The sequence below is a fragment of the Loxodonta africana genome, chromosome 18, assembly GCF_030014295.1.
Source record: "Loxodonta africana isolate mLoxAfr1 chromosome 18, mLoxAfr1.hap2, whole genome shotgun sequence".
Classification (NCBI taxonomy): domain Eukaryota; kingdom Metazoa; phylum Chordata; class Mammalia; order Proboscidea; family Elephantidae; genus Loxodonta; species Loxodonta africana.
In genome coordinates this window covers 33,626,571-33,650,958 of record NC_087359.1, presented here as the reverse complement: position 1 = coordinate 33,650,958, position 24,388 = coordinate 33,626,571, and the positions used below count along the sequence as shown (strand labels likewise).

The 24,388-nt window shown below is 50.9% G+C and overlaps 3 protein-coding genes across 4 annotated transcripts; 2 read left to right on the top strand and 1 right to left on the bottom strand.

Moving 5' to 3' along the window:
- Positions 1 to 716: 716 nt before the first annotated feature.
- WNK4 (WNK lysine deficient protein kinase 4) lies at positions 717 to 15,339 on the top strand. 2 transcript variants are annotated; one of them, XM_023553723.2, is made up of 18 exons: positions 717 to 1,328; positions 2,707 to 2,879; positions 3,734 to 3,954; positions 4,219 to 4,376; positions 4,868 to 4,956; positions 5,027 to 5,243; positions 6,983 to 7,247; positions 7,485 to 7,606; positions 7,818 to 7,876; positions 7,970 to 8,087; positions 8,352 to 8,468; positions 11,632 to 11,769; positions 12,353 to 12,407; positions 12,522 to 13,135; positions 13,214 to 13,274; positions 13,379 to 13,790; positions 13,872 to 14,071; positions 14,237 to 15,339. In XM_023553723.2, exons 1-18 carry the CDS (start codon positions 717 to 719, stop codon positions 14,374 to 14,376), a joined length of 3,771 nt encoding a protein of 1,256 aa, XP_023409491.2. In that variant the 3' UTR covers positions 14,377 to 15,339. The 2 variants fall into 2 exon arrangements, with proteins under 2 accessions (XP_023409491.2, XP_064126370.1); XM_064270300.1 differs by lacking the exons at positions 717 to 1,328; positions 2,707 to 2,879; positions 4,868 to 4,956 and having other exon boundaries at positions 3,776 to 3,954.
- LOC100674533 (cytochrome c oxidase assembly factor 3 homolog, mitochondrial) lies at positions 15,332 to 16,507 on the bottom strand. The gene is made up of 2 exons (XM_003414257.4): positions 16,259 to 16,507; positions 15,332 to 15,843 (listed from the first exon to the last, which is right to left on the bottom strand). The coding sequence occupies exons 1-2, from the start codon at positions 16,470 to 16,472 to the stop codon at positions 15,737 to 15,739; spliced, it is 321 nt and encodes a 106-aa protein (XP_003414305.1). The 5' UTR covers positions 16,473 to 16,507; the 3' UTR covers positions 15,332 to 15,736.
- On the top strand, positions 16,419 to 24,157 carry CNTD1 (cyclin N-terminal domain containing 1). The gene is made up of 7 exons (XM_003414258.4): positions 16,419 to 17,007; positions 20,490 to 20,565; positions 20,780 to 20,951; positions 21,781 to 21,943; positions 22,438 to 22,582; positions 23,156 to 23,252; positions 23,846 to 24,157. The coding sequence occupies exons 1-7, from the start codon at positions 16,839 to 16,841 to the stop codon at positions 24,014 to 24,016; spliced, it is 993 nt and encodes a 330-aa protein (XP_003414306.1). The 5' UTR covers positions 16,419 to 16,838; the 3' UTR covers positions 24,017 to 24,157.
- The last annotated feature ends 231 nt before the right edge of the window (positions 24,158 to 24,388 follow it).

The window sequence follows — 24,388 nt, the reverse complement described above, 5'->3', positions numbered from 1 at the left end:
GAGGAAAGAGAGCCCACAGAGCAAAAACAGCTTCTTTGGCTAGCGCCAGGCTGCGGCCAAGGTTTTGTGTGTGTCTCTGTGTGTGTCTGTGTGTCCGTGACACCCGGCTCTGCGTTTGAGGGAGGGGCGTGTCCCTGTGCAGCCTGGGTGGACAGTGGCGTCGTTGGAGAAAGCAGACCGCCACTGACCTCTGTATGGTCGGCCTGGGGCCTCTCCGGACGATTAGGTGCTGCCTTATCTGGGGTGCGCAGGAATGTGGTAGCCTTCCCTTAAGTACCCCCCTCTAAGGCCGGGGGACCGCAGTCACATTTCCCCTCCCTGTCGCAAGTGTCCCGCCTCCCCAACGCAAAAGCATTTTTGCGCACTCAGAGTGCGGGAGGCCATCACTCCCTGACCCAGCTCCGGTCTCGGAAGGAGACTGAAGTCAGTGCGCCGCCGGGTGCCGAGAGGCGGGGCGGAGGTCGGGGCGGGGCGTCGGCAGAGGTGAGGGGCTGCGCAGCGGGAGCCAAGCTGTCTGCCCCAAGCTGGGGCGGGAGAGCCGGAGGCTCCGAGCTCCAGGGGGCGGGGCGGGGCGGGGGCGGGGCCGCCTGGCAGTCGAGCCTGGGGCTGGGGCCCCAGCCGCTCAGCGCGATCCCTGCGCACCGGGCAGTCCTCCTGTCAGGCCGTCTCCTCGCCAGCCGCCCGGCTTGCCACCCTGCGGCGCCTGGCCCTTCCCCATGCTGGCCCCGTCGGCCCAGGAGACAGCGGTCCCGATGTCCCAGACCGAGGCCGACCTGGCCCTGCAGCCCCCACCGCCTCTCGCCGCCGTGGGGCAGCCCCGCCTCGGGCCCCCTCCTCGCCGGGCGCGCCGCTTCTCCGGGAAGGCTGAGCCCCGGCCCCGTTCTTCCCGCCTCAGCCGCCGCAGCTCAGTCGACTTGGGGCTGCTGAGCTCTTGGTCCCAGCCAGCCTCATCTGTTCCGGAGCCCCCAAGTCCTCCGGACTCTACTGGTGCCTGCCCGGTGAGGAGCCCAGCGCCCAACTCCGAAGAGCCCCCCGAGGGCATGTGCACCGGGGGAGCCCCGGTGAAGGCTGCAGACTCTGCTTCCGAACTCGCGGGCTCCGCAGGAGTCCTGGGGTCTGGGGAGCCACCGAGGCTCCCCGAAGTCACAGCCCGAGAGCGGCGGCGGGAGCTGGAGGAGAAGGAGGACACGGAGACACAGGCTGTGGCGACGTCCCCAGACGGTCGATACCTCAAGTTTGACATCGAGATTGGACGTGGCTCCTTCAAGACTGTGTATCGAGGGCTGGACACGGACACCACGGTGGAGGTGGCCTGGTGTGAGCTGCAGGTGCGGCTGGGTGCCCCCTCGGTACACCTCGGGATGGGATCCTTTGCGCGTCTTGGGATGGGAGACCCCGGGGGCAGCCGCAAGGGAGGGATATATTTTTGCAGTCAAATGTCCAGACATCCCGGCTCCCCTTGCTTTGATGATCTATGAACCTGGCTGATTCTGGGCTGCAGAAGGAGCAACTGAGGCAGGTTGTGTGCTGTGGCTTCCCCATGGGCATGAACGTTCCCACTTGAAAGTCTCCATACTCAACCCTGAGAGGTGGGGGAAAAGGATGAGAAATGGAGGAGCCAGTTCGATCTGGGGGCCTGGCTCCACCAATTTCTTGCAGCCCAACCCACTATCTCTTCCTCCCCCTTTTCCTTAAGTCCTGAGACCTTCGGTGTGACCCTGGTCCTTCTGCTCATTCCCCCAGGTCTTTGCAAATCAGGAGACTGGGAGGTTGGCCAGGAGTTGGGGCAGCATCCTCTCCACCTCTTGAAGATTTAGGGGAATTGTGGCAAAATGGGTCCCTCTCAGACCCCTTCTGGGGCAGTCAGACCTGGGAGGGGGGGCAGTGAGCCCCAGCCCTGGACTGAGTCTAGTCCTCCTCATCCCACTGCCTACCTGGGCTCTCCTTTCCCAGACCCAAAGGTGCTTAGCCTCATGGGCTTTGGGGGAGATATTGATCTTCCGGACCTTCCTCCCAGGCTACCACTCAGCCTATGAGTGGGAAGAACCCAGACAATTCTGGGCCCTGCTTGGGATTGGGGGATGGAGACAGTGGAAGGCCCCCCCCTCACTGGCCCTGGCATGGGGCTCACCCCTTGTGCCTGCCAGTGCCACACCCCAGGCTCCAGGCCCAGCCTGGAGAGGCAGCCAAACTTAAGGATGAGAGGGGACAGGACAGCCATTAGGGGAGGAGTCTCCTGGCACCTGGTTCTGGATCCTTTCTCCTTTTCTTTATACCTCCCTCCGGAGCCCTCCCACCTCCTGTCTGGATCTAGCAGTTCCCAAGTTCTGGGGCCAACCCCCTTCCAGGCCCCAATTCCCTGCCTGCCGCCTGCCCGCTGCCGGCTTGCTGCCTGCCGGCTGCCAGCCCCTGGGCGCCCCCTCCCGCCCCCGGCCTCCCCAGCCGCCACAAAGGCGCTATTGAGCTCTGGGCCTCCGGGTCTCTGCTGCATAAAGGTGCTTGTGTGCAGCGGGGGTCCAGGGTGGGTGTGTCCCTGTAGCCGCCAGATGGGGCTGAACCAGAGTTCGGGGTCTGAACCCTTTGGGCTAGCAATCCCACTGACCCAGAAGCATCTGTCTGCTCCAATCCTCACCTCTCTCCCAGCCCTGGCCCATGGGACCCCGTGGGTGTCCTGGGCCTGAGGTGACTCCCTCCCCCATCCCACAGACTCGGAAGCTGTCTCGGGCTGAGCGTCAGCGTTTCTCGGAGGAGGTGGAGATGCTCAAGGGACTGCAGCACCCCAACATCGTTCGCTTCTATGACTCGTGGAAGTCAGTGCTGAGGGGCCAGGTTTGCATCGTGCTGGTCACCGAACTCATGACCTCGGGCACGCTCAAGACGTGAGCTCTGCGCCTGGCAGGGGGAGGCCTGGGAAGTGTCCCCACTGCTTCCTAACTCTTCCCAGCTTCCTCAAATTCTGCACATCCAGGTCCAAACTGGGCTCACCATCTTCCACCTACCCCTCCTGTGCCCCTGCCTCAGTGAATGGTAACTTCCACTTAGCACTCCAGCAAAAATCTTGGGCTTCTCCCCAGACTACTCCTCTCCTTCCAGGCTGTGCATCCCCCCACCCCCACTGTCCGTCTCCTTAACATCTCCCACCTAGCTAGCCTGGAGCCCAGCAGCAGCCCCCTAAAGGGCTTGTGCCTACTCTACTCTGCCTCCTTCCAGCCATCCTATCCTTACCACCGCTCTGGGGATAAAGTCCACACTCAACTAACCTGGTCATTTTCAGCCTCAGTTCCAGACAACCCGAATTCCCGGCATGTCCTCCCACCCTCCCCACTCACTGGCTGTCCCCGTGACTTTGAACACAGTGTCTCGTCTGCCTGGAAAGTCTCCATCCCTTCCCCCTTTCACCCTTGAACTCCTACTCATCCTTCAAGGCGCAACACAAAAGTTATTTCCTCTGCGAAGCGATCCCCCGCGCTCGGGGCACTTAGTCATCCCTTCCGGGCGGCATAGCACCTTGGCCACGGCCCTTTCTGCAAACTTACCTCCCTGCCGGTTTGGTAGCCTAGTGTCTACCTATCCCACACTCCTGACTCAGTTTCTCCGGGTGCTGACGCGGACCTGGGCTAAGAGAAAACTCCAAGATGCGGCGGCGGGGGTGGGGCGAGGGCGGGGTGCCAGTGAGGGCCCCTCCCCCGCATATACATCCCTGCTTCGACTCTGCCTATGCGCCCTCCCCCAGGTACCTGAGGAGGTTCCGCGAGATGAAGCCACGAGTCCTTCAGCGCTGGAGCCGTCAAATCCTGCGGGGGCTTCATTTCCTACACTCCCGGGTTCCCCCCATACTGCACCGGGATCTCAAATGTGACAATGTCTTTATCACTGGCCCCTCGGGCTCGGTCAAGATTGGGGACCTGGGCCTGGCTACGCTCAAGCGTGCCTCCTTCGCCAAGAGCGTCATTGGTGCGTCCTCTAGGAGGGTTCTCGCCATTCCTACCTCCCCCGCGCCAGAGGAGAGCCTAGGGACCCCACCCCCGCACAGTCCTTCCAGATCCGAGGAGCTGAGACCACGGGGAAGCGGGGGAGAGCCATGGCACCCCCCCCCACATTCTGTGGGGGAGGGCGAGTCACTTGTGTCCCGGGCTACTTAGTCCAAAGATGTGCCTAAGAGGAGGGACACACCAGAAGGGAGGCCCTGCAGCCTGATCCCTGCTGTGGACCCTGCAGGGACCCCGGAGTTCATGGCCCCCGAGATGTACGAGGAAAAGTACGATGAGGCCGTGGACGTGTACGCGTTCGGCATGTGTATGCTGGAGATGGCTACCTCGGAGTACCCGTACTCCGAGTGCCAGAATGCCGCGCAAATCTACCGCAAGGTCACTTCGGTGAGAGGAGGTGGGGGAGGAGAGGGAATTTCAGATCCCCTTCCCATTGTCCTGCCGTACCACCCCTTCCCCTTAGTGAAATGCCTTTCCCCTTAGTGAAAACAGGCGAGACAGAAAGATGCCCTGCTGAACACTGAAGGGTATTAGGTGCACACACGCCCCTCTCCACTACAAGCTATTTAGAATAACGATACGTGTAGCATTTCCCGGAGTTTACGAATGGGTTCACAGCCAGTCTCAACAGATCTTTCCAGCTGCCCCGCGAGGTGAGCAGGGCAAATGTTTTGCCCTGCGTTTCATAAATGAGAAAACAGGCTCAGCGGGAGCCTCGTTCAAGGTCACTGCCAAAACGTGGAGGGATTGGGATTTGAAATCCAGTCTCCCAGTAGCAGTCACCACTGCAGGGGCTGCAGCCTCAGGCGGGTGTAGGCTGTCTAGCAGAGAAGTGGGGCGCAGGGGGCAGCAGGCTTCACGCAGCTCCACTCCCCCAGGGCACAAAGCCCAACAGCTTCTACAAGGTGAAGATGCCAGAGGTGAAGGAGATCATTGAAGGCTGCATCCGCACGGATAAGAACGAGAGGTAGGGTGGAGGGGCGAGGCGAGGTCGCGGGCCACGGCGAGGGGCTCGGCTCACCCGGCTCGGCCCTCAGGTTCACAATCCAGGACCTCCTGGCTCACGCCTTTTTCCGCGAGGAGCGCGGCGTACACGTGGAGCTGGCGGAGGAGGACGACGGCGAGAAGCCAGGCCTCAAGCTCTGGCTGCGCATGGAGGACGCGCGGCGAGGGGGTCGGCCGCGGGACAACCAGGCCATTGAGTTCCTCTTCCAGCTGGGCCGGGACGCGGCCGAGGAGGTGGCGCAGGAGATGGTGAGAAGACAGCGGACTGTACTGAGGCTGGGCGTGTGAGGGGCGGGGCACGTGGGCCCCTACGGGAGGGGCCAGTGAGACAGGGTGTTGGAAGAGGGGTCCAACCCACCTGTCCGGGCATCTGCTGCAGGTGTCTCCCTGCCTCTCCCGCCTTAACACACCCCGCACACACACCCAGTGTTCCCGACACCTTGAAGATCTCCTTTTCCAGAACAAGGTCTGGGCCCCTCCAACCTGCCTGCTTTTGCTCTGCCTGATCCGTTTTTCTGGAATACTCTTCCCTGCCATCCATTTTTCTCTCTCTTTCTCGCCTTTATCTCTCTCCTTCTCCATGCTCAGAACTACCAATTTCAGGAAGCCTTCCCCTCTACAGGAGCCCCTGTGGTCCAGTGGTTAAGAGATCAGCTGCTAACCAAGAGGTCTGCAGTTTGAATTCACCAGCTCCTTGGAAACCATATGGGGCGATTCTACTCTGTCCTACAGGGTGGTTGTGAGACGGAATACACTCCAGGGCAACGGATTTGGGTTTCCCCTCTAGAGTCAAAATGAAATGCTTCTTTCCACTTCAGCAGGTCTTCCATTACAGCATCCACCATCATCTGTCCCTACAGTCATGTCTTTCTCCTCTACTAGACCTTAAACTCCTTGAGGCAGAGACTGTGTTTTGTTTTGTTTTAATTTATCTCTCTCTGACAGTGCTTGGCACATGGTAGGAGCTCATTAATAGCCCTCATGGGTACATGGCTTAAAGCACTTTTGCAAACATTTGATTGTTACCAGCCTGGATGGTGGGTAATTTTATCTCAATTTATTGATGAAGAAAGAAAGTTCAGGGAGGTTGACCATCTTGTCCAAGGTTACATAGCAAGTAAGTGTTAGGGCTGGATTTGAACTCAAGTCATTCAGATTTCAAGTGAGATCACCCTGTCCCACCACCTTTACACACCCAGTAAAGCTCGTATTGAAATTATTGAGGGGATGAATGGAAGATGGTAGACCAGGAGAGCCATTCATGGGAGGTAGAAGATGGGGGGTGGGGTGGTGAGAAGCTTGGGGGTGGTTTGGGAAGGCCTGAGGAGGGAAGGGAGGGAGTATGAGATTCTCCATAGAATAATGGCAGTTGAAATGGTGGAGATCATCTATGGTAGATCAACCTGAGAATATGTTTGAAATGTGGCATAAGAACAGATCTCCATAGCCCAGATCAAACCAGACCTGAGATCAAATCCTGCAGGGATTCTCGGCCTTGGCATTATTTTGGGTGGGGTAATTTTTGGTAAATTTTGGGGGACTGTCCTGTGCATTGTAGGATGTTGAGCAGCACCCTGGCCTCTAGTTACTAGATGTCATTAGCAACCCCCTCTAGTTACGGCAACTAAAAATGTCTCCAGATATTGCCAGATATCTCTTAGGGGGCAAAAAATTTCCCTCCCTTCCCCTCACCCCATTAAGAACCACTGACTTACTACTGTATAACCATGAACAGGTCGCTTTGTTACTTATCTCAAAAACGGTGCTGATAAGACCTGCCTCAGAAGGTTATTGGGAGAATTTAACAATAATGATAACGTAGAGAATTGCTTTTTTTTTTTTTTTTAGAGAATTGCCAGTTAATGGACACAGTGGATAATCAATAAATGTTGGTTCCCTTCCACCCTGGAGACCCGAAGGAGGTATCCTTATGGATCTCTGAGAGGGTTCCCAACCTGTGCTCCTCAAACCCCTCCCCCCAACTCCAGGTGGCTCTGGGCTTGGTCTGCGAAGCTGATTACCAACCAGTGGCCCGAGCAGTACGTGAGCGGGTTGCTGCAATACAGCGGAAGCGTGAGAAGCTTCGCAAAGCTCGAGGGTTGGAGGCCCTCCCACCCCCACCAGGACCCCCACCAGCAACTGTCCCCATGGTTCCTGGCCCCCCCAGTGCCTTTCCCCCTGAGCCCGAGGAGCCTGAGGCAGACCAGCACCAGCCCTTCCTCCTTCGCCATGCCAGCTACTCATCTACCACCTGTAAGTCACCCTTGACCTCAGTACCTGGGTCCCAGAACCCTTGACCTCTACCCTCCACCCAGAAGTTCACCCCAGCAGCATTTGTCACTTACCCTGCCTTCCACCTTTAGCCTGGAAGTTCCCTCTGTGAAAGAATCCTCCCACAACTCCAGGCCCCTCCTTGCTCAGGCAAGCCCCCTCCTATGCCACTATTTCCCTTTATTTCCCCTTTTTTGATCCTCCTCCCTCCCCCACCAGCGGATTGTGAGACTGATGGCTACCTCAGCTCCTCTGGCTTCCTGGATGCCTCAGACCCTGCCCTTCAGCCCCCTGGGGGGGTGCCATCCAGCCCCGCTGAGTCCCATCTCCGCCTGCCCTCGGTGAGAGCGGGTCACATGGGGGTCTCCCAGCCATTCCAAGTCTATGACCTTTCTCCCTTCTTGTAAAACCCAACCCCATGATCTGGCCCATATCCCTGAAAATCCACCACTTTTGTCCTCATCTTCCCTAGTACCCAGCATCCTTGAAACCATCTCCCTAAATCCCAACAGTTATCTTCCCCTGACCTCATGAACCCTTATCCTGTTTCAGGCTTTTGCTCTATCCATTGCACGTTCTAGCCCTGGCAGTGACTTTGCCCCCGGGGACAGGTATGTTCTGGTATGAGTTGGGGAGCTAGAGATGGTGCTTCTGGGGTCCACTGTCCTCTCTGACATTACCCTTCTCTCATTTCTCTTTTCCAGCTATGCCTCTGATGCAGCATCAGACCTTAATGACATGGGAGAAGGGTCGGGAAGGATGAGGAGACCTCCAGGGAGAAATCTCCGCCGCAGACCCCGATCCCGGCTGCGGGTCACTAATGTAAGGAAGGGGTACAGGAGATGAGGAGGAGCCTAGAAGGTCCAGGAGGGAACTGCCAGGGGATAGGGGAGGTCAGCTGGAAAAGGAAAAGAGCAATGTATGATATGGGTACCCAAGAGCCAGTTTCTAATGCCAGAATTTGGGGATGGAGTCTGCTTCTCTCCAATCCCAATCTGGCCACTGTCATTTGGCTGGAGTGGGGCGGGGACATGAGGTGAGGACAAGGACTTGACCTCCTCCCCTCTGCTCACTTTGAATCTGAAGGTCTTAGACCAGAATGACAGAGTGGTTGAGTGCCAGCTACAGACACACAACAGCAAGATGGTGACCTTCCGATTTGATCTGGATGGGGACAGCCCAGAGGAGATCGCAGCTGCCATGGTGAGGGGGACAGAATGTTTGTGTCTGGAACAAAAGTCCCATGTTGATGTCCCCTGGTGTTGAAACCCCCCGAGCCAGACAGTAGAGTTTTTGAAGCAGTGGTTGACTCTCAGGACAGTGATACTAAAGAAGCTGCTGCCCTTCTTCTTGGTGAGATTTCTGTTTATCTAGGGAGGTTTGGCTCCCAGCTGGCAATTTGAGACTAACACAGACAGGTATACACAAGTGCTATGTGTGAAAACCTAAAAAACCAAACCCACTGCCGTCGAGTTGATTCCGACTCATAGCGACCCTGTAGGACAGAGTAGAACTGCCCCATAGAGTTTCCAAGAAGCACCTAGAGGATTTGAACTGCCGACCTCTTGGTTAGCAGCCGTAGCACTTAACCACTATACCACCAGGGTTTCCCCTATGTGTGAGGTGCATGCTAAACATGTACTATGTCTCTAAGAAAAGGATGGGCTGGGGGCAGCAGGATAAAGGAGTGGGACAGATGGGTAAGGAAGGCAGTGGAGAGGACATATCTTCCTGGAGGCACAGCATAAGCAAAGGCATGGGAAGTAGGGAATGACTTAGAATACGGGGCTGGGAGGGTTTCACGGGGAGACAAATGTCACGGGAAGCAAGTGTTCCTATACAAGAATCATGGGAAACAAGGCTGGGCAGGTAGAGTGGGCCCAGAATACAGAAGGTCTTGAGAGTCAAGCAGAGTGTAACACGGTGAGAATACATTTTAAGAAGACCATTCTGCCATGTGATGTGGGAGGAGTTGGGGGGTAGGAAGTCCAGCTGGGCGGTAGACTCAAAAAGCCATATGTGGTCCAAGGAGATAATAGACTATGGTAGGAGGAAGAGAAGGAGTGAATCTGAGAGTTGTTCCGGGAAAATAAGTTACTCTGTAATCCAGCAACCTATTGACATAGTACAATGCACATAATAGATGCTCAATAAATATTTGCTAAATTGATATGATGGGGAGTGAGGGAAAGGGGATGTCAAGGGCAACTGACAGCTTGAAGGAACTGGGCTAATAGTAGGCTACCAAAGGAGTGAGAAAGTTGGAAACGAAAGTAGGTTTGTTTAGGGGTCATGATGAGCTTGAGTGATGAGGGACAGCCAAGATAAAATCCTTCCTGGGAGGGGGAGATGGGTCAGGCATGGCTGAGAGGTGGATTTAAGAGTAGTCAGCACACAGATTGGGCCTGCTAAGCCAGACTATAGAGGGCCTGAGAGTGCATCTCAATGGATACCCCCTGTCTCAGAGTGGGAAGCGGAGGGGGTGGGGGTAGGTCATTGAAGGACACAGAGATGGTGCCAGAGATGTAGGAGGAGCCCTGAAAGATGTTAGTAAAAACTGAGTGAGGAGAGAGTTTCAAGGAGGTGACATAGGGTAAAGCCTGAGGCAAGACCACACTGGCTTTTGTTAGAAGAAGGTCTTTGTGTGAGAGCAGTTTCAGTGGACTAGGGGCGTGGATGGCAGCCTCTGGTGTAAAGTAGGGAAGGATATGGGAAAGATGTCAGGCAGGCTTCAGGAACTCTCTCTGAGCATCTCCTTCATCATGTCATTCACCTTGTATGCAGGACAAAGACAAAATATCACCTGCTACACAAGGCTTATCACCTTCCACCAAGCCACTTGACCCTTCCAGAGCTTCACTCCAGCCACACTGGTTTCCGAATGGTCCTCCCAAGAGGCTGGGTGCTTTTCTCTCTCTGCCTCCATCAGCTCAGGGGTCTCTCACTCTAAGAGCCTTCTCTACTGGGCTTTCAAGACTCCTCAGATCCCACGCAGCCCAAGTGACCCCACCCCTGAACCCAGGGTCCATTGCCCTCTTCTCTCCCCTTACCAGCCCACCCTCTACTCCTCTGCAGCAGAGTTCTCCTGAGACTTAGATCTTATCTTGTAGCTTTTTGCCTCAAAGTCTTCAGTGGCTACCTGTGATTAGGAAAAAGGTCCACATTCTGGAGCGTGGCCTTTAAAATTCACAGCACTCTCAGCTATACTCAAGTCCTCACTATTTCACGAATGTGCCATGCCCTTTCACATATCAAAGCTATTGCTCATGCTCTTCTCTCTGCTTAGACTGCCCTTCTCTTCCTGATGAATAGTGTGAAACAGAGGAAAAGGTGGGCTTTCACATAAGACCTGAGTTCAAATTCCAGCTCTTATTTACTAACTCAGTGAACTTGGACAAGTTTCTCAACCCCTCCGAATCTCAGTTGCTCATCAGTAAAATGCAGGTGATAATATTTATTTTGCAAGATGGCCTGAGGATGAAATGAGGTAATTTATTAGAAGAGTCCACACATGGTATGTCTTTAATAAAGGGTTGCTTTTCTTACTCATCCTCCAAAACTCAGCTCCAAGGACTTCCTTTGAGAAGCTGTCCCAGCTTCCCCCATTTCCCCAGGGTGCTATGACTTGCTCCTTCTCTGGAATAACATTTTTATCTATACCTCATGAACACCTTACCTATCATGGACTGACTTGCAGTATGTTGAGTTATGTATCTACTTGTCTCTTCTACTAGATTTGGGGCTTCCTGACAGCTAGGACCTTATTCCATGCTTCCCTGTATTACCCACAGTATGTAGCACAATGCCTGGCACATAGTAGGTGCTCAGTTAGTGTTTGTAGAATTAAATGTGGCATTTACCATTTATTGTCTTGTTTTTACTTAACTTTGTGGGCTGTGTGTACATGTGGGCCTGTGTCGTATAATTTGTAAGCAGGAATTGTGTTCAAAAGCTTGTGTGGCAACAGTAGTATAGTGGATAGAACTCAGGTTGGCTTTAGACTCAGAGACCCGAGTTTAAATCCTGTGATCTTGGGCAGATTAAATTTAACCACCTTGACTAATTATCTTAGTAAAAATGGGGATTTTAATGCCAACCCCAGAAGGTTGTTGGTGCTAAATGTGGTAGTATATGTAAAGCATCTGGCACATACATGCCTTCTACGGACGTTAGCTCCTTTCCTCAAAGCTGTATTTCTCCTTACACCACACAGTGCCTGGCACAGTAGGTACTTACAAATATTTGTTTTAGGCTGGTGGTTGACAGAAGCAGTGGTGTGAAGGGTTGGTTTTTAAAGATCAAGAGGTAGGGGGAGGGCTGAATGGGGTAACTGAGCACTCCCTCCTGTCCCACTTACCTTTGCCAGGTGTATAATGAGTTCATTCTACCCTCGGAGAGAGATGGATTCCTGAACCGCATTCGGGAGATTATCCAGCGAGTGGAGACCCTGTTGAGGAGAGACACTGGTCCTGTGGAGGCTGTTGAGGACACTCTGGGCTCCCAGGTCAGACCCTCTGGGCACCTCCAGGGGTAATGGACTCTCTGCTCCAGAGTTACCTACTCTCTGCCCTCCACAGCACCCTTGGATCTAGCTCCTTTTCATCTCAGGGACTCTAAAACTACAGTTCTTAAGCTTTTTTTTGGGTCATGGACCCCATCTGAGAATCTGATGATCGCCACAGACTCTTGTTCTAAAAAAATGTGTTCAATACATGCTTTTCTTTTAACTATTTGGAAATAATTTCAGATTTACAAAAAAGTTGCAAAAATTGTACAATGAATTCCTAGATACCTTTTGTCCAGATTCACCAACTGCTATTTTGCCACATGAGCTTTATCATTCTTTTTCTCTCCTCTCTCTATATGTATGTATACATACTATTTTTTTCGGAACCATCTGAGAGTAAGTAGCAGACGTCATGCCCCTTAACCTCTAAATACTTCAGCACATACATGTATGAATGCGCTGAAACTCCTCCATGGGTTCCTAGAGGTTCATGGGTTCTAGCTTAAGAACCCCAGCTGGAAACCTCCCATCCGAGACTTGTTCTTCCCCACTGTGACTGTAGGCTGTTTCTGTCCCTCAGGAGGAGCCAGCACCACTGCCTGTCCTTCCGGGGCCCCTCACAGACCTTTCTAGTGGTATGTATTGAGTTCTGCTCCTGCTCACCCCAGTCCTTGGGGTTTTCTCAGGGGTTTGCCTGGGAAAGGCATGAGGAATGGAGATCTGGAATTTCAGTGTGCCCTCCTTTTGAGCAGAGCCCCAGAGCAGTACCTCCCTGGAGCAGAGGAGCTGGGCAGTCTTCTCCACCTCCCCATCTTCTCCTGGAACCTCCCTGCCTCCTGGAAACCCTTTTTGCCCTGGAACTCCTCTTTTCCCAGGTCCCATCTTCCCCATCACTTCTCTCCCATGTCGTCCCAGCCCCTCCCCATTCCCCCTCATTTCTTCCCAGGTCTTCTCATATCCCCCTCCATACCCCTCCAGCTCTTCTCCACTTCCACTCTCCTCAAGTGCATCCCAGTTTCCAATCCCATCCTCTCAGTTTCCCCAGAGCTCTCTCCCCCCAAGTTCTCCACCCACATCCTCTCCCAGTTGTTCCCAGCTCACTCCTAACCCCCCTTCCTTTCCTCCAAGTCCCTCCCTTCCCCCTCTCCCATCCACCACAGCAGCCCCTCTCCTCTCTCTGGCTAGTGCCTTCTCGCTGGCTGTGATGACCATGGCCCAGTCCTTGCTATCCCCCTCACCTGGGCTCATTTCCCAGTCTCCTTCAGCCCCTCCTGGGACCCTCCCCAGCCTGCCCTCTCCCCCTTCCCTTGCTCCGTGTGACCAGAAGAGCCCTCTGCCCCTCACAGCTGAGATGGAGAGTGAGGTGAGTAAGAAGCCAAGGATGATGATTAGGGAGGCTCCATTCTGGACATTTCCTTCCTCATTGACCCATACTTTGTAGGCCTCCCCAAATCCTGCTCGGCCATTCCTGGGTGAAGCCAGACTGGCACCCATCTCTGAAGGTGAGGCTTCTGACCACTGACGTTCCTCTGTCCATCGTCCTCACCCTATTTTATATCTGCCACTGATTTTCTTCCTCCGTGCCTCCTCCTGTCTCTCTCTACAGAGGGAAAACCCCAGCTTGTTGGGCGTTTCCAAGTGACTTCATCCAAGGAGCCAGCTGAGCCTCCTCCCCTGCAGCCAACATCCCCAACACTCTCTGGTGCTCTGAACCCTCCAACCCCTCAGCTGGCCTTGGAGAGCTCAGACACAGAGGACAGTGCTGGAGGCGGGCCAGAGACCAGGGAGGCTCTGGCTGAGAGTGACCGTGCCACTGAGGGCCTAGGGGCTGGAGTTGAGGAGGAGGAAGGGGGCGATGGAAAGGAGCCCCAAGGAGGGGGCAGCCCCCCTCCCCTGAGCCATCCCAGCCCCGTGTGGATGAGCTACTCCTACAGTAGCCTGTGTCTGAGCAGTGAGGACTCAGAGAGCAGTGGGGAGGATGAGGAGTTCTGGGCTGAGCTTCAGAGTCTTCAGCAAAAGTGAGTCTGGGGAGGCTGGAGCAGGAGGCAGACTTGAGTACAAGATGTGTGCTCCCTTCTCATGCCCCTGACCATCCTCAGGCACTTGTCAGAGGTGGAAGCTCTACAGACACTGCAGAAAAAGGAAATTGAGGACTTGTACAGTCGGCTCGGGAAGCAGCCCCCACCGGGTATAGTGGCCCCTGCCGCCATGCTGTCCAGCCGCCAACGGCGCCTCTCCAAGGGCAGCTTCCCCACCTCGCGTCGCAACAGCCTGCAGCGCTCTGAACCTCCAGGCCCTGGTGAGATGGCAGCAGCTCAGCTCCCATCTTTCCCCCAGCCCCTCTCTACCAAGTTGGCTTTCTTCCAGGCCCCAGGGATCTGCCCCTTGGTTTGGGGGACTAGCCCCTCTCTCCCCATGGCCCCTTTCCTCATTTAGTGCTCTCCCTCCCCTGTCCTGCTCCCAGGCATCATGCGAAGGAACTCTCTGAGTGGCAGCAGCACCGGCTCCCAGGAGCAGCGGGCAAGCAAGGGGGTGACATTCGCCGGGGATGTTGGCAGGATGGTGAGGGCGGGCCCAAGGGAGGGAGAGCCCAGGGAATGGTAACTGGCTGCAGCTTCACCCTCCTCCCACCCCGGAGGTTTCTTCAGTGTTTTTCTTTTCCCTCCAGTGAATTCAGAACAGAAGCCAAATGTCTCCTCTACACCAGGGCGTACCATGGAGCTCATGCTCACAGAACCTGCTGCTTTTCTGACTGACACAACTCAGCAAGGAAGATCCCAGTCCCAGCACTTAGGGGATGGAAGGCCAGGGGACATGGAGAGTGTGGGCCCATTCTAGGGAAGAGTCAGACAGGAGGCTGTTTGCTGTGTGTAGAAGACAGGGGTCAACCACTAAGCAATCTCACCAAAGCCCAGATGCTTCTAGAGGGCCTACTCCCAACTGGGTGTTCTCACACACAGCAGCAGCCAATAAAAATGCTGGAAACCATGACTCTGAATTGTATCTGTCATGCTGTAGGAGCTGGGGGCAAAGCCTTGTGGGGTGAGGCAGGGGAGACATTAGAAGGAACTTTCCTCTCACGAGAGGTGGGGGTGGAAGCTGCTTAGCCTTCTGGCTGCCTGCTAGCAGTTCATGAGGAAACTACAAGGTCATGATCCACTTGACCAGGCCAAGATCACCTCTAGACTCCGCCCTAGGCCTGCATAGGCAGGCCCCAGTAGAAGTTAAAAGAATGAAGACTGCTTGTCCTTCATCCACCTGTCTCTCTAGGTGTGGGAAAGGCAGTAGAGAGGAAAAATGAAGTAAAGCATGTGTTGTTTTTGGCCATGGAGGACAGAGAGTGACCTTCCTTGTCCCCAGACATGGTTCAGTCTCAAACAGCCCAGTGACCCGCCGTGATCTCTCCCTTAAATCAGGTGGAAAGATCTCACGGAAAAAGTAATTCTGGTTAAACATTTACGGCTCCCTGGGGCAATGCTACTGCCACAGCTACAGCCTGTGGAGCTTTCCAGCTCATGAAGTGCCATGCAGTCTCTCAGCCCCACCACACTCACTTGGCTCCAGGAGAGATGACTCAGTTTATTACTCTCAACTTGACCCCATCATTCCCACTTCAGGGTCCAGCACTGCTAGAGCTGCCACCTCCCACTCCCATAACAGTCACGCCCCTGAGGTGTAAAGGGGGTAAACAAGTCAGAGCTCTTAAGTCAGGATTGCTCACTCGTCCAACAAGGGAACAAACTACAAGAAGGGCTTGGTCACTGCACACAGTGAGCATGGGGTGGGCAATGTGTCTTTCATGATGGCCAAATGCATTAGTCCTTGCTTCTTGGGCTCAATTATGGTACAAGGTTAGTAAGGCCAGCAGTGCTGTGAGTAGTCGTCATTTTCTACAGGATCATGGAGCATCATCTGTCTCGTGAAGGGGCTCCAACTGGCTGGGGATGCGCAGTGCCCATCTGGATCAGGGGCCTGATGCTCTTGCCAGGGCTCGGGCTCGGGCAGCTTTGGCCTCGTCCTCTAGCTCATCTAGGAAACCCTCTTGGGACACCGAGTAGAAGGTATAACCATCTGGGAGATGGGTTGAGGAAACCACTTGGAATATGCACACTCCCTTTTCCTAGACTTGCTCCACCCACCCTTGTAACGCTCCCATTCTCCGGAATCAGTGATTCCCGCCCGCCTCCGCTGCTTCTGAACCCTAAACCCAACTCCGTTATTAATAAATCGTATTAAAAGAGCATATAAGAAATGGCAAAGTGATAACTACACACCACACACCATCTCATTTGATTCACACACAAAGTATTAATCCCATTTTACCCAAACATTAAACGCTTGGCCCACCGTTGTTCATTTAGAAGTGGACAAGAACTTCACACCCCAAGCTCTTTCTACCATCCTCACGCTGCCCTCCTACATGCTTCTGATCCCCTTCCCCTGCCCTCAACCGCCGTCTACCGGAGTCTACAGGGTGATTGGATACAAATAGCAAGCACCAGGGCCCCGATACCCAGGCCTGTCACGATGTTCCGGGTCCGCCGCTGTGGCAGCGTCTTCTGCCACTGGGCGAGTTGCACCTGATGCATGAATTGCAGCTGCGCGGGAGTCAGCTTCTCCCGAGTTGGGTCGATGCGCTGAGCCAACGGGCCCTTTCCACTCTTAGCATCATGAGAGTCACCAGGTCCGGACGCCTCCATCTTGCTGCAGTGTCTTTACACAGTCCTGAGCCGCGGGGATCTCTGGGAATAGTAGTCCTTGGGCGCCGCAGGGGCCTCTGGGACTTGTAGTCTGCGTTTCCTTTCTCTGCCTTAGCCATAAGGGGAGGGGCAGTGAGAAGTGGCTTTGTGATTGGCCGAGCGGTCCGCGGCCGTTGGGGCGGGAAAAGTCTGTGGAGGGCTCGAGGCTGTGGTGGGAAGTTGGGTTTTCCTCAGACTTGAGGCGAGGACGAGCACACTGGAAGCGGACGAGAAATCCAGGGTGTGGCAGAAGACTCTGGAGAGAAGCTAAGGGGACCAACTTATGGATCCGGTGAACGGTTCAGGAGCCCAAAAAGGCACTTGAAAATGGATGGATCCGTGAGGCGAAGCCTGGTTTCTCTCAGCGACTTTCACTTTGGAGCTGTTGCCACAGAGACCATCGAAGACGCTCTGCTCCACTTGGCCCAGCAGAATGAGCAAGCAGTGCAGGCGGCTGTGGGCCGGAGGGGCAGCTTCAGGGAGACCCGGATCGTGGGTGTGGATGCAGGACCGGGGAACCGGGTTCACGGGGGACTGAGGCATCTGGCTTGACGCACCAACCTTGAGATTCGGTCTACTTTATTCATTCAATAATTTTTGTTACCCAGTGCCGTCGAGTTGAATGAATTTTTGTTAGTACTTACTAAATACCAGGTGCTGGGATACAGTGAACAAGACACAGCATTACCCTACCCTTGATTTCTTCAACATGTGTAGAGTACTAATTGGCACTGCTTCAGTGGTTAAGCCTTTGGCTGCTAATCAAAAGGTCGGCAGTTCCAATCCATCAGCTGCTCTTTGGAAACCTTATGGGGCAGTTCTACTCTGTCCTATAGGGTTACTAAGAGTCAGAATTGACTCAATGGCGATAGGTTCAGTTTGTTTTCAGGTAGAAAACCGTAATACAGTCCTTGTTTTCAAAGTACGTGCAATCCTTTGGGGGGGGGATATTAGGACAAATAAGCAAATGACTAGGTACAAATATGGTGATATAAGTGGCCTAAGAGATAAAACAAGCTTTTACGGGGATTAAAAGAAGGATGGGATAAGGTAGCAATCCTGACTCATGGCCACCCCATATGTGTCAGAGTAGAATTGCACCCCATAGAGTTTTTCAGTGGCTGATTTTTCAGACCTGGATTGCCAGGTCTTTCTTCCAAGGTACCTCTGGGTGGACTTGAACTTCCAAGCTTTCAGTTAGCAGCCAAGCACATTAACCAATTAATGGAGTCCTCCAGGAATCCTTTTAAGGTAGACCTTGAAGGAAGGATATTTGGATTGGTGAAGGTGGAGGAGGTGGACAGTATTGCAACCAAAAGGGACTAGCATGAGTAAAGCTATGGCGATAGAGAAGCTTAGGGTGAGTATGGGTACAGTGAAGTCCAGGTTGGTCAGAGTGTGTGGAAGAGTAGTTGAAATTAAGATCAGAAAAGTAGTTTGAGGACATTCTGTGTGGAACTGTGAATGCCAGGGTAAGGGACTTATACTTGGTTTTGTAGGGAAACAAGAAGGGATTGAAGGTTTTTGAATAAGAGAGTGATATGAATGTAAATTTTGTTTAAGAAAAATTATTTTGGCAGCAATGTAAAGGATGGATTAAACTAGAGAGAGAAAGGAAGTAGGTAGACCAGTGGAGTGTGTGTCAGTAATCTAGGTGACAGGGCAGAGGGAATGGCAAGGGAAGATGTGTTAAAAACATTTCAAAGATAAAATCCATAGTTCTACAATAGATGAATTTAAGAAGTGAAGAAAACCAATATGACTATGCCAAAGGGTAGAGCCGAGATGGGGAGTATAGTGGTGTCATTAAGAGAAACACAATATGCACACATTGAAAAAATAAAAGGAAACTTGATTTTTTTTTTTACTTTTAACAACTGTATTGAGGCATAATTGGTATACAATAAACTGTATGTGTTTATAGTGTATAATTTTATGTCTTGACATATGTATACACCCACAAAACCATCACCACAATCAAGATAGTGAACATATTCATGATTCCTAGAGCTTCCTTGTGCCTCTTTGCAATTCCACTCTTCCCCACCCTTCTCCCAAGCAACCAACGATCAGCTTTCTGTCTCTATAAATTAGTTTGCATTTTCTAGAATTTTGTATAAGTAGAATCATACTCTATGTACTGTTTTGTTGTCTTCTTTCTTTCACTTAGCATAATTCCTTTGAAATCCACATTATTGCCTGTATCAACAGTTACTTCTCATTGCTGAGTAGTATTCCATTATATGGATATACCACGATGTTGCTATATTCACTAATTGATGGACATTTGGGTAGGAAACTTGATCTTCGTTTGGACAGATAGCCATTGTGGTTTGGGAGCTACTGAGTTTAAGGTGCTGGCAGAACACCTAGAGGAAAGTCTCCAGTGGGCTGTTTAAAAAGTGGGTTAGAAGTAGAGGTTTGGGACTCATCACCATAATGATTGCTGAAACTGTGGCAGATGATGAGTTCCTGGAGGGAGAAGAGAGAAGCAGGTCAAGAACCGTTCCTTGGGAAACATTTTGTGTTCAAGGAACCGGAGTAGGAAAGAGTGGTGAAGGAAATAAAAGGAGTGGTTGAAGAGAGAGGAACAGAACCACGAAACCTTTGGGAGAGTTTCATGGATGATGGTCAGCAGTTTCAAATGCTTCAAGGATATTAACAGAAATGAGGATTGCAAAAAGGCCATGCTATTTAACAATCTGGATGTATTTATTGACCTTTGAGATAATTTCAGCAAGTTGAGAAAGGCAGACACCAAAGTGCAGAAAATGAGGGAGTGAATGATGAAGTGCAAGCAGCAAGTAAGTGTAAGCTAGGCTTTCAAGAAATGAACAATGAAAGGAAGGAGAGAGATGGAGCTAGTTAGGTCATCTAGAGTATTTTGCTGAATTGCTCACACTAATTCTCTTCGGCATCGGGCATTGCTAGCAGAGCTGTGATCTCTGTAGCAATTAGGTTTTGTACACATATCTATGTGTAATGTGTGTTGAATAGATTGTTAAACTGTTCAGTGCTAGCTTGATATTTTTATAGTTTTTTTTCTTCCAAGCAAGTTAGATTTTCTCTGCAGACATATGGTAATTCGACTACTGTAAACATAATTCTTTGCTGATCAATGCTAAAAGTTCCTAGGTCTGCGGGAGCTTTCTTTGTTGAGGACTGACATTTACCCTTATTTCCACGCTCTAATGAAAATGATATTGAAAGCTAAATAGAATTCTATCTGGGGCTGTTCTTTCAAAGAGAAACAGAGGCAACCTAAAATCTTGCCAAGTTATCTTGCCCTTCCCACTTTCCCAATGATTTCTTTCCCCCAAATTAGGCTATGTTCCCTGATTTTGGGGATGTTTCTTCAAAACAAGCCACTTCACAGTAACAAACTTGCTCCTGGGGAGAGGCTCAGCGACCACAGATTTACCCAACAAACTAGTGGTAGAGAGATGGTGTCCAGCTGTAAGGTGAATCGTGTTTGTAAAGCAATGGGAGTTCTCCAGAGGGTGGTTACTAAACAAACAGTGTCATAAAGAATACTGAAGCTCCAGGAGGGACCTTTCCGTTCCTGCCAACATTCCACTGAAAACAGAATATAGGGGTTAGGTTTTTCATCCATCCAAGAATCCCCCTTGGACCTGGTGGCTCCCAGCATGGTGTAGAGGCCAACTAGACCAGCTAGGTATGTTTGTGTGTAACTGGCCAGGCCTTTTATCGGCTGAAACCCACAGGAAGGCCTAAGGGACACTGAAGGGGCTTGGTAAGCCCTTATCTTTGCCACTCAGTCAGCCTCCTTTTCATGTCTCTGATCTGCCTGTTGGCAGCAAAGAGGACTAAACTCAGTTTTGGTTGTTTCAGTCTCATCTTTCTCACCTCCTGACCCTCTTCCTTTGGCCCCACCATGGCTTTTACACAATGCCAAGAGTTCGCAGAGTGGTTTTGGTTGCATCTTGTGAATTAGGTTCTTCTTTCCTGTTTTGGCAGAGTTTGTTTTTCTCCTGTCTGAACAATGGTGTCTGGAGAAATCTGTCAGCTACCAGGCTGTAGAAATCCTAGAAAGGTAAAGCCCTGAGCATAAGGCTAATGTATCCAAATCTTGGGAAAGTACTAGTTGCCCCTTAACTGGAGTTCTGGTTTTGCATCCTCCTTTTTTTACATGCAAATTTCTTAGCCAGCAATTGATACTAGAGATGATAAGCTATAGCAGAGTTTGAAGCACAACCTCCTTTTAGTTTGAGTGTAGACTGTTTACTCTCCCCTTCTCTTTCTTATAGGTTTATGGTCAAGCAGGCAGAGAACATCTGCAGACAAGCCACACTCCAGCTGAGAGATGAGAAGACAGAGCCTCAGAACTGGAGGGCTCTGAAAGAGCAGCTTTTCAACAAGTTTATCCTGCGCCTTGTGTCATGCGTTCAGCTGGCCAGCAAACTTTCCTTCCACTACAAAGTAAGGAGCTCAGGTTGCTCATGGGCACCTAGGTGTTAGGAAGAAACCAGTCCATCCTAAGGTGGCTGTGAGAAATCTACTCCTAGGCTAGGCTAGGTGATTTTATTCTAGTGGAAATTCCAGAGTGCAATTATGTTTCCTAAGCATGCCTCCAAAACATGTGCACGTGCGCACAGGCACACACACACGCACACACACACAATCAAAGTCACAGAGAGGCACTTATTAAATAGCCTGAAGTTCTGTTCCCAAAGTATAATTGCTGGACAGATGCCATCATTCATACAAGTAACCTTCCCTCCCCTTGGGCTCAAGGACAGTTTACATAAGGTACCTGAATTGCCGACGTACCTATCAGTATTAAAGGCAAACTATTACATTTAAAAAGGATAAAGTGTCTCCACATTACTAATGCTGTACGGTAAAATACCATTCATTCAACAGGTATTTATTGTCTTCTATGGTCAGATATTGCACTAGATGCCATGGCTACAAACAGAAAAATACTGTCTGTGGTCTCAATGAATTATCTAATGGGAGAAGACACACAGGCGAAGAGTGTAAATGAAGCAAGGGATGGGTGGATCCTAAGAGAAAAAGGAGTTAGGGAAAACAAAGAGCAGTGGGAGGAAAGGGAGGAAGATCCACATATAGGAGACAGCAAATGTGAAGGTTGGGAGAGGGAGAGCATGGTGGGGTTTGGGAAACTGCAAATAATTCTATGTGGTAAGCAGAGTGGAAGGGGGAATTACCAAAAGACTGGAAGTGACGGCATGGGCTGCGTATACAATGCCAACATGTGTGATCTTTTTTGTTTTTCTTTGCTCAGATAATCAGCAATGTTACAGTCCTGAATTTCCTCCAGGCTCTAGGGTACCAACACACAAAAGAAGAACTCCTGGAGTCAGAGCTTGATGTCTTGAAGTCCCTGAACTTCCAAGTCAATCTACCCACTCCGCTGGCATATGTGGAGATGCTCCTAGAGGTTTTAGGTACTTTATTAAGTGTGTCAGGGGATATGGGTTTGAATCTTCCATAGACGGCAATAAAAAATGTGCCTAGGGGCTTGGTGGCAGTGGGCAGAACCTGCCAATGAGGAACAGCGGAAAGTCCGATGATATCTCCGGATGGCTGAGGGAGGTGTTCACTGGTACTTGTCAGGGAAAGAGGCTGAGGTTTCACCAGCTGGCTTCTACCTGGAATAACTAGACACTCCCTTATCGCAGGATCAAAGAGTTCATTTTGTGGAGAGGGACAGGATAAGAGGGGAGCAAACAAATATAATTGTATATATACTTAGATGGAGATTTCTTTACCCTATAGGGTCACTATGAGTCAGAATTGACTTGATGGCACGTAACGTAGTAGAACGTAGCAAGCAGAAAGTATACAATACCATCTTAACGGCTTTATGTCACATGACAACTGTGGTTATGATCAGAGAAGATCCACTTAATGCTTCTTACCATGTCCATACTCCATCTAGGATACAATGGCTGTTTGGTCCCAGCCACACAGCTGCATGCAACTTGCCTGACATTGCTTGACCTGGTCTATCTTCTGCATGAACCCATATATGAGAGTCTGTTGAGGGCTTCAATTGAGAACTCCACACCCAGTCAGCTACAAGGGTAAGGCAATTCCCATTGGGTAGGCTCCTTTCAGAAACAGAGTGGTGGACAAGACCTTGGAGAATGGAATTAACCTGGCAAACCATTCAGTCCGTAGATAACCTGCATAGGTTACCTGGTTCATTAATTTCCAATGTGTTTCTTGGATGTAGATGACTGAGCCCAATCAGCAAAACCTTTAAGGCTTTTACCTTTAAATTTAAATTAGTTCAAGTAACTAACATGTTCTTTCCTAGTTCTTCTTTTATAGCTGCTTATGACTTGCCATTACGCCATTACTAGACTGCTTTTATAGCCACTTAGGAAAAAAAAAAAAGCCAGTCACAGGGTTGCAACTTGGACAAATGTGTTTGATTAGTATAAAGTCGGACTGGTAAGGTCTTACATTGTTAGGGAGGCAGATGGAACAACAAAAGGCCTGTAAACCATCCAGATACAAGGCTAATGTTTTAATCCCAGTCTAAAAAATTGAAGATGACCAACATTAATTCATAGTTGAAGTTCCATGACCCTAGAATTTGGAAGATCAAGTCTCATTATAGCTCCAAAATTAATACGGTTTTAATCACTCAGGGAAAAGTTCATGTCAGTGAAGGAAGACTTCATGCTTTTGGCAGTAGGAATCATTGCAGCAAGTGCTTTCATCCAAAACCACGAGTGCTGGAGCCAGGTACGCACCACTGAACAAGACCAGCATGGTCAGAATTAATGTAATAGACAGCATTCCCCCAACAGGTAAACAGAAGACAACCTACAAAAGATAAGTGCCAAGAACCAGGATGAGGATAAATGAGCAGGATTTGGGAAGGGGAAAACTAGGGTAGAACTGAAAAGTTTTCTCCAATTTTCCTCTAAGTGAAATTGGAAATGGGTGCCCAAGTTCATCTTGTTTGTTTCCCTTTATGATGATGACCCACTGTTAACGTTACAGTCTAGTAAGTGTCTCCTCCCAAAGAGAGAAAATGTCAAGACCCAGGTACCCCTCTCATATTTCACCAAACTTATCTGAGCAGAGGGAATATCTAGCAGAATGTTTCCATGCTAACGCTATCAGGACAAAAGTATCCTAATGTAATTTAGCCATTGGCAAACGCTGGAATCTGGATTTAATCTTTCCCCAAAGTTCAGAGAAACTAAAAAATATACATTTGGCTTGAGACAGCATCCAAACTCTGTGTGTGTGTGTGCGTGCGTGTGCGCGTGTGCGCACTAAAGCATGTTGAGATGATTTAATAAGAAGACATCTGTCTCTGATTTCTGAAGGTTGTAGGGCATCTGCAAAGCATCACTGGCATTGCCTTGGAGAGCATTGCTGAGTTCTCTTATGCAATCCTGACTCACAGCGTGGGAGCCAACACTCCAGGGCGACAGCAGCCTGTTCCTCCCCACCTGGCGGCCAGGGCTCTGAGGGCTGCTGCTTCCTCCAACACATGAGGCAGGCTGAATCCGCCAAATATAAACAACCTTCCATCACTGCAGCCATCCCTCCCCTTGTTGACTTTCATTACTCAGGGTGCAAAAGCTCCAAGTATCTTTTGAACTGTATTTTGTGTTCTATGTTCAGGCTTATTTTTCTGTGTCAGAGAGGGTTAAGGTGGACAAAACATGTCCTTTTCATTGTATTCAGCTGAAAATGTCACAGAGCTGGGAGGAGATAGGATATTCGTGAAGCTGATTCATTTTTGTTTCGTAAGATATTTATGGCTTTTTTCTTTAACTATTAATTTCATTGAGAGAACATTCGATTAGCAAATGTATTATATACACTTTTACAACAATAAAAAAAAAGAGAGAGAACATTGGACA